Source organism: Sciurus carolinensis, chromosome 12, assembly GCF_902686445.1.
Source record: "Sciurus carolinensis chromosome 12, mSciCar1.2, whole genome shotgun sequence".
Classification (NCBI taxonomy): Eukaryota; Metazoa; Chordata; class Mammalia; order Rodentia; family Sciuridae; genus Sciurus; species Sciurus carolinensis.
In genome coordinates, this window is record NC_062224.1 from 28211662 (window position 1) to 28227150 (window position 15489).

At 39.5% G+C, this 15489-nt stretch overlaps 1 protein-coding gene across 1 annotated transcript in view; it reads left to right on the forward strand.

Moving 5' to 3' along the window:
* Positions 1-15489, forward strand: part of Cubn (cubilin) — a 281227-nt gene that overhangs the window by 128900 nt on the left and 136838 nt on the right. The window contains exons 29-31 of the mRNA XM_047520823.1: positions 1473-1654; positions 8906-9080; positions 10523-10692. Coding sequence (XP_047376779.1) covers positions 1473-1654; positions 8906-9080; positions 10523-10692 — 527 coding nt within the window. The remainder of the gene's footprint in view (positions 1-1472; positions 1655-8905; positions 9081-10522; positions 10693-15489) is intronic.

Here is a 15489-nt window from a genome sequence, read left to right on the forward strand (position 1 = left end):
TCTCATTGTCTGTAATAAGTCTTCTTTAGATCACACTTCTGCAAAGGGCTCTCTCCCGCTCTACCTTGAGGTCTCTGAATTCCTCTAGACTGGGTGGGCACCTGGAGAACACAGGAGATTGGTTCCACAACCCCCTATAGCCCCAAATCCCAGATTCTCATGCCCCTCATATAAAATGGCATGGCATTTACATACAACCTCTGCACATCCCCCCTTACATTTGAAATGTGTATTTGATAAATATATATTTGATTAATGTTTGATAAACACATATTTGAAATATATATTTAAAATAATCTCTTGATTACTCATAGTATCTAATCCAATGTAAATACTATGTATTTACAGTTATTATACAGTATTGTTTGGGGCATAATGACAAAAAAATCAGTACATAGACAAGAGAGATGCAAGATTTTTTTGAATATTTTTGATCTGTAGATGGTTGATGTAGAACACAGGGGCTGACTGTGTAGTAATCTTGCAAAACCAGATTACATCAGTTGGGAACCTGGCTCTGCTACTAAAAGCCAGGAAACTTTGGGCAAGCTACTTGACCACCGCATTGGTTTGCTCATTTAAGCAATGCAAATAGTGACAGTGCCTACCTCATGTGCTCCTTGTGAGTATCAAAATAGGAAATACCAGTAAATCACACAAGCACCCCATGAGTGGTACAATTTTTTACTGTGTGCCTCATGCTGCAACATTTGATGATTTGTTGTAGTGACCTTGCCTGATTGCTTTCTAAGACCTTTGCTGTATGAGCGTTCATAAACATAGGCTGCTCTCTTTTTCCTTGGTGAGGTTTTTAGTTATCTGTTGATTAGGGTTTGGTTTAGATATAAATTTCCTGGTTCAGGAGCTGTATCATGTGCTTTTTAAATTTCCTACAGTTTCTTGTGCAATGTTCAGAATTTTTGCACTTAGAATACTAGTTCTTAGATCTGAAATTGACTTGGAAATAATGTACTAGCGACATGGGAACTGAAGACCCAGAGACACGGAGGTAACTAATGTTACTCACATAATCATTGTTCTTCCTACGATGTCATTCTCACCTAAATATTATGAAAAAAATCTGAAACTTAGAATAACATTTTGAAAAAGTACCAAAAGTTTGGTATGGAGAAAATGAGAACTGAGCATTTTTACACAAATAATATAATTAATGTTTCTTTTAAAAGAATAGACGTAATAATTCCTAAGTATGATTTTCCCCCTCTTTATTTCTTTTGCTTTGATGCTGAGGATTTGAACCCAGGACCTGGTGCATGCTAAGCATGCACTCTGTCACTGAGCTGTACCCCCACTCCCTTATTGTTTTATAACTGCATAAACGTCATTACAACTTAATTTTCTCCTAAACTAGGCATTGTGTATTTTCAATGACCTTTGGTGAGCTGAATTTTTGCATTTCTTCCAGGTGCCAGTGCCCACTTGGAACTGACTGAGCTTTGCTGTTTTTGCAGGTTGTGGTGGGGAGCTGTCGGGAGCCACAGGTTCCTTTAGCAGCCCCGGGTACCCTGGCAGGTATCCACCCAACAAGGAGTGCCTCTGGTACATTAGCACTGCCCCAGGGAGTAGCATCCAGCTCACCATCCACGACTTCGATGTGGAATATCATGCCACCTGCAACTTTGACATCCTGGAGGTAGGAAGTGAAGATGGTTTTTCAGCACATTCCGGAATTGGGAGTAGAACTGGAAACCACTCTGCAGAGATGGTCACATTCTTTCCAGTGGCCAGCTGCTTTCTATTCTTAGACATTCTTGTCAGTATCAGCCCTTCATGAATAATGTTGGTAGACATATGGGATTAATATCTTAGTTTAGGTTTCCTTCCAAGCAGGGTCCGACGGCCTTGGCTATGGGCAGTTCAATTAGGAAGTGAGGCCAGCAAGAAACCCTGTGAATCAAGGAGCAGGGCAGGAGAGCCAGTGGAGGGACCCCCTGTGGACCACAGGGTTCAGCCCTTCTGGGCTCTTCTGAGGGTCCCTTTTCTGAAGAAGCAGGCCGAGCATTGATCTCCCAACTGGGGGCCCCATCAATCACGATTGTGCTTGGGATTATGAACACCCCACATTTGAAGTCTGGGAAGTCTTGCTTTAGGAGAAAAGCATTTGGGCTGCAGGGTGTAGAGAGCAACCCTGGCAGCAAGCACAGGAACTTCTCCTGCAGCTGCAGAAACCTCTAGGTGGGGCAACGGTGCTCCTGCAGATGGCCTTTTTTAATTTTAATTTTTATTTTTTGTCTTTTTAATCGTCACTTAGGTAGTGTGAGGCACTTGTGTTTTTTTTTTTTTAATGTCTTTTCCCATATTTTTATTGGTGCATTATATGTGTACATAATGGTGGGATTCATTGCTACAAATTTGTAAGTGACACAGTATAACAATTTGACCTGGTTGGTGTCATTCCCCAGTAGTTTCCCTTTCCTCCTCCTCCTGCCTTCCTTCCTCTGGTCCCTGTCCTTTACTCTTCTGTCCTCCCTTTGATTTTCATGAGATTCCCCCACATCTTTATTTTCCTTATTCCTCGCTAGCTTCCACATATGAGAGAAAACATACTACCCTTGACTTTTTGTTTGACTTATTTTGCTTAATATAGTGTTCTCAATTTCCATCTATTTTTCATCAAATGACATAATTTCATTCTTCTTCATGACTGAGTAAAATTCCTTTGTGTTTATATATCACATTTTCTTTATCCATTCATCCATCAATGGACACCTAGGCTGGTGCCACAGTTTGGCCATTGTGAATTGTGCTTCTATAAATGTGGGGATGCATGTATCACTGTAGTATAATAACTTTAATTCTTTAGGATAAATACAGAGAAGTGGTATAACTGGTTCTTGTGGTGATTCCATTCCTAGTCTTTTGCGGAAACTCCATACTGATTTCCATAGTGGTTGTACTAATTTACAATCCCACCAATAGTATAAAAGGATTTCTTTTTTCTACCTCCCCTCCAGCATTATTATTATGGTTATTCTTGAAGACTGCCATTCTAACTGGAGTGAGATTAAATCTCAGTGTAGTTTTGATTTGCATTTGCCTAATTGCTTAAGTTGTTGAACATTTTTAAATGTATTTGTTGGTCTTTTGTATTTCTTCTTTTGAGAAGTGTCTGTTTAGTTCATTTGCCCACTTTTTGGCATTGTCTTTTTTTTTCTGGAGCGGGGGTTAAGTTTTTAAAATTCTTTATGTATTCTGGATATTCATCTTTTATCAGAATAGTATGCAAAGATTTTCTCCCATTCTGTAGATTCTGTCTTCATATTCTTAATTGTTCCCTTTGTTGTACAATAGCTTTTTAATTTGATGCCATCCCACTTATTAATTCTTGGCATCATTTCCTGAACTTTAGGGGTTCTACTGAGAAAACCATTGCCTGCCCTTATATATTGAAGTGTTAATGCTATGTTTTCTTCTAGGAGTTGCATAGTTTCTGGTCTAATTCCTAGGTCTTTGATCCATTTTGAGTTGATTTTTTGTGCAGTGTGAAAGATAAGGGTCTAGCTTCATTCTTCTACATATGGATATTCAGTTTTTTCAGTACCTTTTGTTAAAAAGCTATCTTTTCTTCAATGTATGTTTTTGTCACCTTTGTCAAGGCTCAGATGACTGTAGATGTGTGGGTTTGTCCTGTGTCTTCTATTCTGTACCATTAGTCTATGTGTCTGTTTTTAATGCCAGAACCATGCAGTTTTTGTTACTGTAGCTCTATAGTATAATTTGAAGTCAGGTATTGTGATGCCTCCAGCTCTGTTTTTATGGGTTAGAATTGCTTTGACTATTTTGGGTCTTTTATTCTTCCAAATGAATTGTGGGGCTGTTTTTTCCTTGTTATTTGAAGAATGTCACCAGAATTTTGATGAGGATTGCATTAAATCTGTATATTGCTTTTAGTAATGTGGCTATTTTAGCAATATTAATTGTGCCTACCCATGAACATGGGAGGTCTTTCTATCATCTTGGGTCTTCTTCAATTTCTTTCTTCAGTGTTCTATAGTTTTCATTATAGAGGTCTTTCACCTCCTTGGTTAGATTTATTCCTAGGGTTTTGGTTATTTTGTGAATGTTATTATTTTCCTGCTTTATTTCTCAGCAGACTCTTTATTGATGTATGGAAAAACTATTGATTTTTGTATGTTTTTTTTTTAACCTACTACTTAGCTGTCCTCTGGTAGAGATTTTTGGATTTTCTAAATATAGGATCATATCATCCACAAACAGTGATAATTTGACTTCTTCATTTCTATTTTTATTTCTTCTATATTTTTCTCTTGTCTAATTGTTCTGGGCTAGAACTTCTCATACTATATTGAATAGGAGAGGTGGGAGTGGACATCCTCGTCTTGTTCAATATTTTAGAAGAAATACTTTCCATTTTCCTCCATTCTCTATGATGTTGGCTTTAGGTTTGTTGTTTATACCTTTATAATGTTGAGGTAGGTTCTCTCTATCCCTAGTTTCTTCAGTGTTTTTTATCATGAATAGGCACTGAATTTTGTCAATGACTTTATCTGCATAGTATGAGTCTGCTTGGGTTTTATTTTTATTAGGACAGGCTGACATTGAGATGGTCTCCCAAGTCGCATTAAGAGCAGGATTTGGAGGAACATTTTGAGGCCCTTTAAATAGTTGAGGAAAGTTTTCTTCTTAAGGCTGAAAGGAGCAAGCCCTTGACTTTTCGTTCAAAACCTTTTTGCTTCTCTGAAATGTTCAACTCACATGGAAAGTGCTAGTATGAGCCATTTGAAGTCAGTTTTTTCAATGTTGCTTCAAAGGAGGCATCTCAAAAAATTAAGATGGTTTTGAGACCTTTGGGTCCTTAAGTTTATTATCATCAGTTTTTTGTTGCAAGAATCTAGTCATTAAGATGTGTGTGTGTGTGTATGTGTGTGTGTGTTCTATATTTTCTGAACTTTAAGCTATGGGCAATTTAATGGCTTCTAAGTACACACAAAAATCCCACCACCTCAGCTATAGGTACAGCTCTAGCACATTAAGTAAAGATTCTACATCTAGAAAATTCAAATTCCACAAGATGGGTGTTTTTGTTTTACCTCCATATCCATGGTGCCAGAGTACCTGGTAAATAGCAAACATTCAATGTTTGTGGAATGAATCAAAGTATCCAATGCTCTGATTGACACACTGAAATAATGTACATCTAAAATGGTTTACAAATGAATTTTTACAGCCATATTCTTATTTGAATGTTGACTAATCCCATGAGGGATTATTTTGTTCCCATTTAATAGTTGTCAAACCAAGGCTTAAATTAGTGAGCTTTTGCCTGACCATTGAATGGTGAGTGGAAGGGTTAAAAAGTAAACCAGGTCATTATTCAGTGCTCCCTGAAAGTCAGGTTTAAGACCACAGATGTGTGCAGCCTGCAAGGGATTAAAATGAGTAGGGTGTACCTTCTAGAAAACTTTAACACTTAAAAACTTTATCTGATTACAAAACAAGTTCTCACCTTGAAAAGAAATGGGGTTCTAAAATCATCCCCTCAGTAAGTGGATGGAGAGTCACTAGGAATTTCCTTGAGTTGCCCAAGTCCCTCTACAGTGGGACACTGCTACAGGAAATGAAATCAGGGACATGGCTGGAAGGTCTTGGGTCAAACCCATATCCTTGTCTTTAAAGCAGGTCTGCTGTCAAGTCATTCCATCTCAGAGTAGAAGAAGGTTGCAGGAGAGAAGACACCTCCCTAAGTTCACACTCTCAGTATGAAGTTGGACTAAAACTCACATATGGAACACTCCAGTGGTTTCCCTGGCCAACAGGGATATTACTGGTTGCATAAAACCCCTTCGCACTTACAGAGGGCTGGCAGCAGATCCTCTGCAGCAATGTGCATGTTCCAAGCTCTTCACTCTCATACTCCAAAGTGCATGTGATTGTTGCCCACTTGGCAAAATATAAATGGGTTCATTGTGCTTTTTGTCACACCCATTACGTGAGAAAGCAGAGAGAGAGAGGTTGTTCCCTGCAAACAACCTAAATAACAGAGGGACAAAATCAGGGACTAGGGGCATCAGGCAGCATTCAAAAGGGTCCCTGGCCTGCACAGAAAAGCCCATGAGAAAAGACAACAGTCGGCTTGGGTTTTATTTTTATTAGGACAGGCTGACATTGCAGTGGTCTCCCAAGTCCCATTAAGAGCAGGATTTGGAGGAACATTTTGAAGCCCTTTAAATAGTTGAGGAAAGTTTTCTTCTTAAGACTGAAAGGAGCAAGCCCTTGACTTTTTGTTCAAAACCTTTTTGCTTCTCTGAAATGTTCAACTCACATGGAAAGTGCTATAATATTTCGGCTAATAACAATAAAATGATTTTTTTCCATCCCCCATTCCTTAGTCACTGATAACATGTTAGCAGTAGGTTTCAAAGTTTGTTACCCCGGGTGCATGCTTGGTCTAGAAACATGGCTAAATGTCTCAGCTGCACACCGATCTTTACTGTTCCACTGAGTGCAGCTAAGTGGGACCAAACTGTCACCAGGTATTGGGCTTACGGGATTCACCATATTTAACCTGGAGCCATTTTTCCCTCAAAAATCACCGTCCAGAAAGTGGTCAGTTGCATAAAGCAATAGCTGTGTGGTTACTCATAACCCCGGAATGCTGACTTGATTGGAACAATAAATGGAGCTAACAGAGCAGAAAGAAATGTTCAAAACAGATTAAAACCATAGGCTTTGAAATGTTCTCCCTCCCGAGCACTTGCAAAAAACACATTTTAATCTCTGATCATCAGACCAATTCTTTTCCCCCCAAAGTTTAGTCATATGCTGCGGTGGAATGAACCACACCCTGAAATTCTTTCCATCTCTTTCCTCTTTTGGCCACATGCTAACCATCAGTTTTATTTGTGAAAGCCCAAATCACCATCCTATTGTTTTGGTCATGGAAACACTGATTTTTACATCGATCTCTGAGAAAACTCTGTAGAGAGAGCCTAAGCTGGCACCCAGCAGGAAAGGAAGTCCACTCCTTGGTGTAATGAACCAGGACAATTGCTTGGTGTGGGCAGTTAACGCTGGCTGTTCTCTGTGCTGTGCTAGTTTGTGAGTTCAGTCCAGCGAGAGGGGAAGCAAAGAATGTCAAAAGTGGTGGTGTTTATTCTTCTGGAGGTTTCTAGGCCCAGCCAACTCATACCCATTATGTTTGTGATCTCAAGGGGACGCATGAGCAGGAAAAACAAAAGAATATTTTGCCGACGTGCGGGTTCTCTTTGTTAGGACTTAGCACGAGTGCTCAGTGTTCTTTCTCTAAATGTGCGCAGGTTATTGGGCTTGGATGATTAGGAGCACATGCAGTCAGCTGCACGCTCTGGGGGTGGGGGTGGGGAGGGAATGCTTGAAAATGGGCAAGACTCTAAACAAGAAGCCATCTCTGCGCTTCCATTTGCATATGTGTATGTATAAAAGGCCACATGAGGCTCTTCCTGAAGTCTTGCTTTTGATGGCACTTAGGGGGCCACACAAACATCAGCTCCTTCTAATAAAAATAAGCCTGAAGCAGTCAGCTCGCTTCATTCCTTTGCAATTACAGTCCTTGTGCTCAGTCCTCTGGGAAACAGCAGTTGCATTCATTTTGGCCTTTTCCTCATGGCTGGGGGGAATTAATCAGACAAAGAAGTCATTATAGATTCCAATCATGTACTCCTCCCCCAAAGCAGGCTTCTTGTTCTCACTCTCTCCAGAGAACACTTGAGTGGCTTCCCTATCAGTCAGCAGAGGGCCTGAGGGTGGGCCTGGGGGGACAGGGGGGGCCCTGAGGAATGGGGGAGAGCTGCCCAGATGGGACAGGTGGGGGGACACTGAGCACAGACCTCCCTGAGAGCTCCTTTCCTGGCTTTGGCCCTGAGTATAGATTTGTGTACCTGTGCATGGCAAGTGTGTGTCTGTGTATGTGTGTGTGTGTGTGTGTGTGTGTGTGTGTGCCATTCTGAAGGACTCAGATACCAAAATACTTGAAAACTTAACCACAGTGACCTTTCTTCTACAAATTCAAGTTTGACAAGACCTGAAGTTGAGGGGTCAATATCTTCTGTTTGATTTTACACGTGCTAGATAAAAATCCAGGGGGGATTCAGAAACCGGTGTGTGAGGTTTCATGAAGGTGGGACCAAAGGGACCCTTTTCTGAGGAATGTGTCACTGAGTTGTTGAATCCCTGTCAGACAGAGTTGGAGGAATTTGGAGGCGTGTAGGAAGTCTGAAACCGAGAAGATGGAGCTAGAGGGAGTCATCTAGGAAAGGTAGAGTCTGGAGTGATTCTCGATTAAAGTTGGAGGCTCTCGTGCAGGCTCCTGGGAGCAGGCACAGGGGGATCTATAGTGTTTCCTTCGTTAGTATACTCCAGAGCAAGGGCATTATATTTGATGCCTAATCTTATAGTCAGTGTGCATGGTAGGTGAACATTCTTAACAATATAACTAGAAAAGCACTAGTTTTCTGTGAACCTGGATTTCATAAGCATATGAAATTCTACTACTACTATTTACACGTCCCCATAGGCGTTGGAAAATCAGACTTAATACTGTGTTACTGCAGTGTCTCTGCCATCGAAAGCAGTAAATCCCTGAGACACCAGGAAGACAGAATGGAGAGATAGGGAAGATTCTGGAATAATCTACTCTGTCCACCTCTACAATTCTGACTAATGAAAGAAGCAGGCATTTTGTGGATGATTCAACTTGTGTGTTCTAAGGCAGAGGGAATGCTTTTGAAAACTCAGCTCAAGTTTATAGTTCATTCCCACCCAGGGAGGCTTAGATTTCAGTCTCTAATCACAATAGATTCAAGAGTTAGTGGTGTAAGGAACAAGGGGAAGGGCTGAAATTGCTTAAATGTCTTAAGTCCTTTTTTTTTCTACACCCCCATATTAGGTCTATGGAGGCCCTGATTTCTACTCTCCCAGACTAACCCAGCTGTGCTTCCAGAGACCATCTGTGAGCCCCATGAAGGTCTCCAGCACCGGAAATGCACTAGCAATCCGATTTAAGACCGACAGCTCCATAAATGGGAGGGGCTTCAATGCCTCATGGCAAGTGGTCCCTGGAGGTAAGTGAAACAAAGGAGGTACCCTTACAATACTCATGCTGAGCCCTTGTCAAATTTTATGAAATGATTAAAGAACTGTATTAAGGTTACACCCTGATGATTTTGTGATGTCCCAAATGACAAATACTGCTTTGGCATAGGCTTTTCCATAAAAATATATCTATGTGTCACCACCTATGTGAAAACAAGATACAAGTTTGCAGATCCACAGTGAAAGCAGAGTTAGGGTGACTGGCTAGATGAGTTCACTTGCCAAGGGACTTGTGCCTACTCCCTGTCCTCAAATTTGGGCATTAATAAATCATAAATTGCCTTGTGCCATAATATAGACCTTGGGATTCTTGCCACATGCGAAAACAGTAAACGTTAAATTTGCCAGTTCTGAGAAATTGCCATGCATTGTATGATATCTTTCTGCCCAAGATCTTAGGTAGTCTAAATAAATAACCTTTGCAGATCTTTAAAATTGTGAATTATGGCACAAAAATTTTAAATAGATATTAAGTTATACAACTGCTACTAACACTACTAATGGTGGTATTTATGGAATGTTTACTGTGTGCCAGATACTTTTCTATGACAAAGATGATCTTATTTAGTCCTTATAACTTCACTCTGAGTGCAGCCTATTTAATATACTGTTTTAACCACCGAGGAAACTGAGGCTTAGGAAATTCTAAGCCTCAGGAATTAGAAATGCCAAGCTAGAAATGGCAGCTAGAAATGCCAAGATAGAGATATGACCTCAGGCTACCTATTTGATGGCCTTATTTTATAAACTCTAAGGCAATACAGTAATTATATGAAATCTGTCTTAAAGTTAATTATGTGTAAATTTACATATGCAGTGTCTAGATTGCCCCAAGATAACTCTTAATTATTAGAAAATAGTGCTGAATATTTTTACTATTATTTTATGTTATCAGCAATCAAAGGCATGACGTTTGTAGATAAAGATTGCATTACCAGGTATTGGATACCATTATAGGAATTAAAAACAACCTAAGTAATTGTACTACATCTAGAATATTAAAATTTTAAAAGGCAGGCATTAAATTATTTTTAAAATCATATATTACTGGATTATCTATTACTTTGGAAATGACTGTTCTTACAGTCTGCTATATTTTAGAGAAAAACTAGAAGGCATCTTATGGTTTTGTGACATGATTTCGTTTGCACTTATTTTTCATTATTATTTTAAATAACTTTTGGCATCAGTATTTAAAGTGTTGAAATATCACCTTAGTATTATCCATGCCTCCTTATTTCTCTTGGGATGAATGAATTAATATGAATATTCAGTTCTGCACAGTTTCTAGCATAGAATGAGTAAGATTAATAGTCAAGCAAAGTAGCATATTGATCTATATTGCCAGGTAATAACCTGGGTTAAGTGACCGTGATTCCTCTCATTGTTGAATTGGGTTTCCCACTTACAGGTTGTGGTGGGATTTTCCAGGCTCCCAATGGAGAAATCCATTCTCCCAATTACCCCAGTCACTATAGGAGTAACACTGAGTGTTCTTGGGTCATTCAAGTTGAAAAAAATCACCGAGTTCTCTTGAACTTCACTGACTTTGACCTTGAACCTCCAGACTCTTGTATTATGGTAAGTGGTACAAATTTCAAGCACTGTCTCCGGTCAAACCTGGGTCAAAACATTGCCCTGTGAATACGTTAGCAAATGTACTACTAGTGATGGTATTTTCAAAGTCAATTTTTGGCAACTTAACATATTAGGACATTTTTTTTTTTAATCCAACAAGAAAATATAGGTTGGAAGCTCAGTTTCTCCTTTATCATTTTTGCCTTTCAGTGTGTTTATTACTTCATTACCAAAAAAATGGCTGCTGTCTTTTTAAAAAAGAAAAAAATCTTATCTGTGTTCACATCTGGAGAAAGGAAGAAGGAATATTATCTGTTTTTCTTGTATGTGGGGATGTGTTTTTTTTTTTAAGTCAGGAAAGCAAAATTGTTTAAAAATTCCCTTTACATGTTATTGACCAGAAATGGTTTCAGAGGAAATCAGGAAAGTAGAGTGAAATAGATTTCATCATAACAAGTTTCGATCAATTATCAAGTTTCTGGTATTCTCAGAGGGCTCTGCTTTTCTTGGATATCTTGATTTGCTACTTGAACAAATCAGTGTTTAGATGGGACTGAACAGGTTGGGAGATGGGATATGGCCATTAGTTGGTCAGATGATAAAAACTTTGTGCTATTACCAAAAACTTTAAAGCATTCTTACCTGAAACTGATGTTTTGTGTTTGATATAAGCGTGAATGCATTTTTCTTTTTGATTTCAGTTTAAAACTTTTGGCCACTTTTTTTCTAGCAAAATGTTTTCCATGTTTCATTTGTGTTTATAGGCATTTCATTCAAATATAAACCAGATTCTCTTGGTTAATGGGATCTTTCTATTTTAGCTTCCTGACAATTTCCTACACAAACTCCAACTGGTTAGGTTTCTTTTTAACTCAAGAAAACTCAAGAACTTTTTCTTCTTCATTATTTTCAAAACAGTCTAGTCTGTTTCAAGTATATTTCAAATATTAATTTATAGTATCAGGTCATTAATAAAAGTTTAGTTGACTTATAAATATATATTTGCCTTCCAAGTGATCCTTCAGAGTCTAAAAGTTAGAAAAGCATCATGAAAACTTAAGGTATAAGACATCCTTTTTCCTTAATGCTAATGTGGACCAATTCTCCTGAAAAAGACAATTAAAATTTTTGGATGACATTTAACAACATCTTTCTAAAAGCATCAAAGAACTCATAAGGTACTGTGAAATTTTGGAGTTGAAATCTGGGAGAGATGTGAGTATAGTATTTGGGACTGTTTTTGCCTGTAGGGCATCTGCTCACCCAAAAGAGGTTAGCTACACTTCAGAGAGCATCTCAGAGCAAAGAGGACTAAAATTTGAGTCCAGGGTCTGAGTACAGTGGAAGCATTTGTGACTCATACGTATCCTCCGTAAAATTAAGGCAAAGCAGGCTTCACTAGACCACAGTCCACCCTCAAGTCACTTGAATGGACCCCACACACCTCAAGTCCTGAAATAATGACAGGGTATTGTGTATTGCTCATGCGGGTAGGCATGGGGCTTCTGGAAAAAGTAATTTAAGATCTTCTTCAAAGGAAGATAAAATCATCCAGGTCAATAATTGTTCATATGCAATAACCAATAGACCCTCAACCACATTCATGTTTATCAGAAGACAGTGTAATACAAACGAGACATGACACCCGTAACTGACAATGGAAGCAGACCCCCGAAGTTGCCAGATACTGAAACCAGCAGGCGCAAGTTGCTATATGATTGTGATCATTCAGCTCATGTAGATAAAAGTGAAAATAAAACTTTCATCAGGGAATTGCAGACTGTAAAAAGTGACATGGCAGTACAGAGGAAAAAAAAGAAAAAAACAGAGAAGTTTAGAACTGATCAACACAACATCTAAAATCAAGACCTCTCAGCAGCAGGACACTGAGACAAAGAAAGAAAGAATGAACTGGAAGATAAGTCAGAAGAATTGTCTCTGGAAGACAGCATAGATAAACATAAGGATTTAAAATACAGAGGACAAAGAGAAGAATGGAGGAACTTTAGATTATGTAGAGAAAAATGAGAGGGGAGAGAGGGCGAGGGTATGAAAGATGGTGAAATGTCACAGACATCCTTATCCTATGTACATGTATGATTACACGAATGGTATGAATCTACATCGTGCACAACCATAGAAACGAAAAGTTGTACCCCATTTGTGTACAATGAATCAAAATGCAGTCTGTAAAAATGAAAAACAAATTAAAAAAATAAAATACAGATAACAGGTTAAGACACATGGATGACATGTAGAAAAGGTTTAACTTGCATTCAATTGGAATCCTAGAAGGAAAAGAGAGATAAATGGAGCAAAAGCAATATCTGAAGAGCTAATGACTAAGATTTTTTTCCCTAAAGCCAAGGATAGATATTATTTTAAAAAATTATCCAAACAGCCAAGCAGGATAAATAGAAAGACATACTTTAGAAAACTAAAGATAAGAAACAAATGTTAATGTCAGACAAGGGAGTGGGTACCTGGGGAAAGATTAACCTTTCAGAAAGTGGTAAACAATGCTCACTTTTCAACAGTGGTAATCGATAATCAGAAGCAAAACAATGAGAAGGTATATTGTGTTTGAAGAAAGAAAATAACTAGAAGCCAGCAACCCTATACTCTCCTAAAATGGCTTCAAGAGTGAAGGTTAAATAAAACTTGGAGCAAAAGAAGGGTCTTCAAGAGACATTTAATGGACCAGATGCAAATTGTCTCCTCGTAGTTTTGCCTGCAGTGGGCATTTCCTTGGCTCTTGTTCCCTTGCCTACTCTGCATGGTGCCACATACTCTTTGGGAAACCCCATAACCCATAGAACTCAATGTGCAGAATGTGTGACCCAGCCAAAGCTAAGGTAAAGGCACACCCAACATGGCTGCGTTTTTTCCCTCCTGTAGTCATGAGGAAGGTTTTCCACTTATGTGGGATACAAAAATACACAGTATTCTGATAATCACGGTCATATCTCAGTGTGCAGCAGGACTTGGTTAACAAACTAGTAGGAGGGAACAAAGTGAAACCTCAAACATGATCTGGCATAGACATGGAGTTGGAAAATAAACCCTAGAGATGTAGTGGGAGGATTTCTGTTGAGCAAATAAGACAAAATAAAAAAAAATCATAATTCAGACAAATTGCAGTGTTAGAGAACCCTGTGTGAAGTAATTGGAGAAGCCCAGGTAGTGGGCAGAAGGGGCATTGTGAGCGGATGTCGCTAAGCACTTGAGTGAGACATTGACATAAAAAGTGAATCACACCAATAGTGTGTGTCACCATGATGCTGTGACTGAGAAATCTAGCTCTGCAGTGAGAGATCTGAGGCTGCGACTGATTTTGCCATTTCTAGATCAGAGAAATTTAATCTTTCAGATACATTTTTAATAACTGGAATAAGGATAATAAGAGGACCTGTGTCAAGTTTGTTTAGGGATATTTGAAACAATGTGGGTTATTTCCTTACTGTCACATAGAAGGTTCACAGTTTGCACTAGCCCTGATCATGTGGCTGCTGCTGCTGCTGATGTGAACACTTCCGGAGAAGTGTGTTCAGTGAGCTCTGGGAGAAGGAGACAGTGTGGAGGAGGAGCCATGGGCTTATTAGCAGCCAGAGTCAAGGCTTCTTATCTCTGATCTAGGCCTCACACTCTTCAGAAGAAGAACCGACTGAAGTATCTTTCTCAGAGTAGAGCACATAAAACTTAGTGTGCCTAAAACTCAATATACTGTCAAAACGATCACCAGGCAACAGCAGGATTAATCGTTTTGGGCCTGTAAACCAGGAACATTTCCACAATGGAGGTGACCTTGAAGTGACAGAATCTCACTCACTAATAGAAACGGGTCAGTGAGGCCAGGAAGGGAGGCTGTGGGGGAAGGATGGGGAAATGGCACACACACAGACATTTGGGGATAGGAAACGAGATACTGTGTCTACACGGTATCCTGTGTAGACAGGAGCTGGGGGCATGTGGAGACCAAGGGCAACAGAAGACTCCCAAGTTGGACACACTCTTTTATGCCCTGGTGACAATTTCAAAATTATCCTCTAGGTAGCATGGAGTCAGTGAAGCAGGAATGATCTACTCAGAACAGAATTTTATAGTGAAAGCAACAGCAGTGTGAGGTACGGGTTGAAAGAGAAGGAAAGGTGGGATATGGGCTGTTTGGATAAAGATTGGATCAGAGGTGATGAAGTCCTCAGATGGGGCAGTGGCCTTGGGAGTGGGGTCATTTGGAGAATGTTTGTGGTGTAATCACCTGCATGTGGGGGTTAATTACCTGGCAGAGGGTGGGGGGTGATAGAGAGGGGACGGTTAAGATTACTTTCTTGAAGAATGGGTGAATGATGAAGCCATTAACTGAGTAAAGGGACAGGCTATAATGACTTTGATTAGAAACTTTGGAGTTAAGGGCTCCTTAGAGTCTGAAGGATGAATTCAGTGTTCAGCATGGGGTCTCAACTGACCATACGCATTTTAGAATGATCTCTGAATATTTGGGTGGCTGTTAAAGTTGTGGGAGTAGGTGGGTCACGTATAGGAGGATTTTATAAAGAAAAAAAGGCCAACTGAACTTGTGGGGTTAACACCACCAATTTAAGTACAGAGGTAGGATCAGAGGAAACAGAAACTCAAAAAGGTGATCAGAGAGGTAGGTGGAGAACCCAGAAGAGGGTGGTCCCGTCAAAACGAAAGGGAAGCCAGATGCGAAGATTGGATGGTCAAAGGTGTCAAATCCAGCAGAGGTCAATGAGGATGAAGACTGAAACAACCACTGAGCTCAGTCTAAAATAGCCTTGC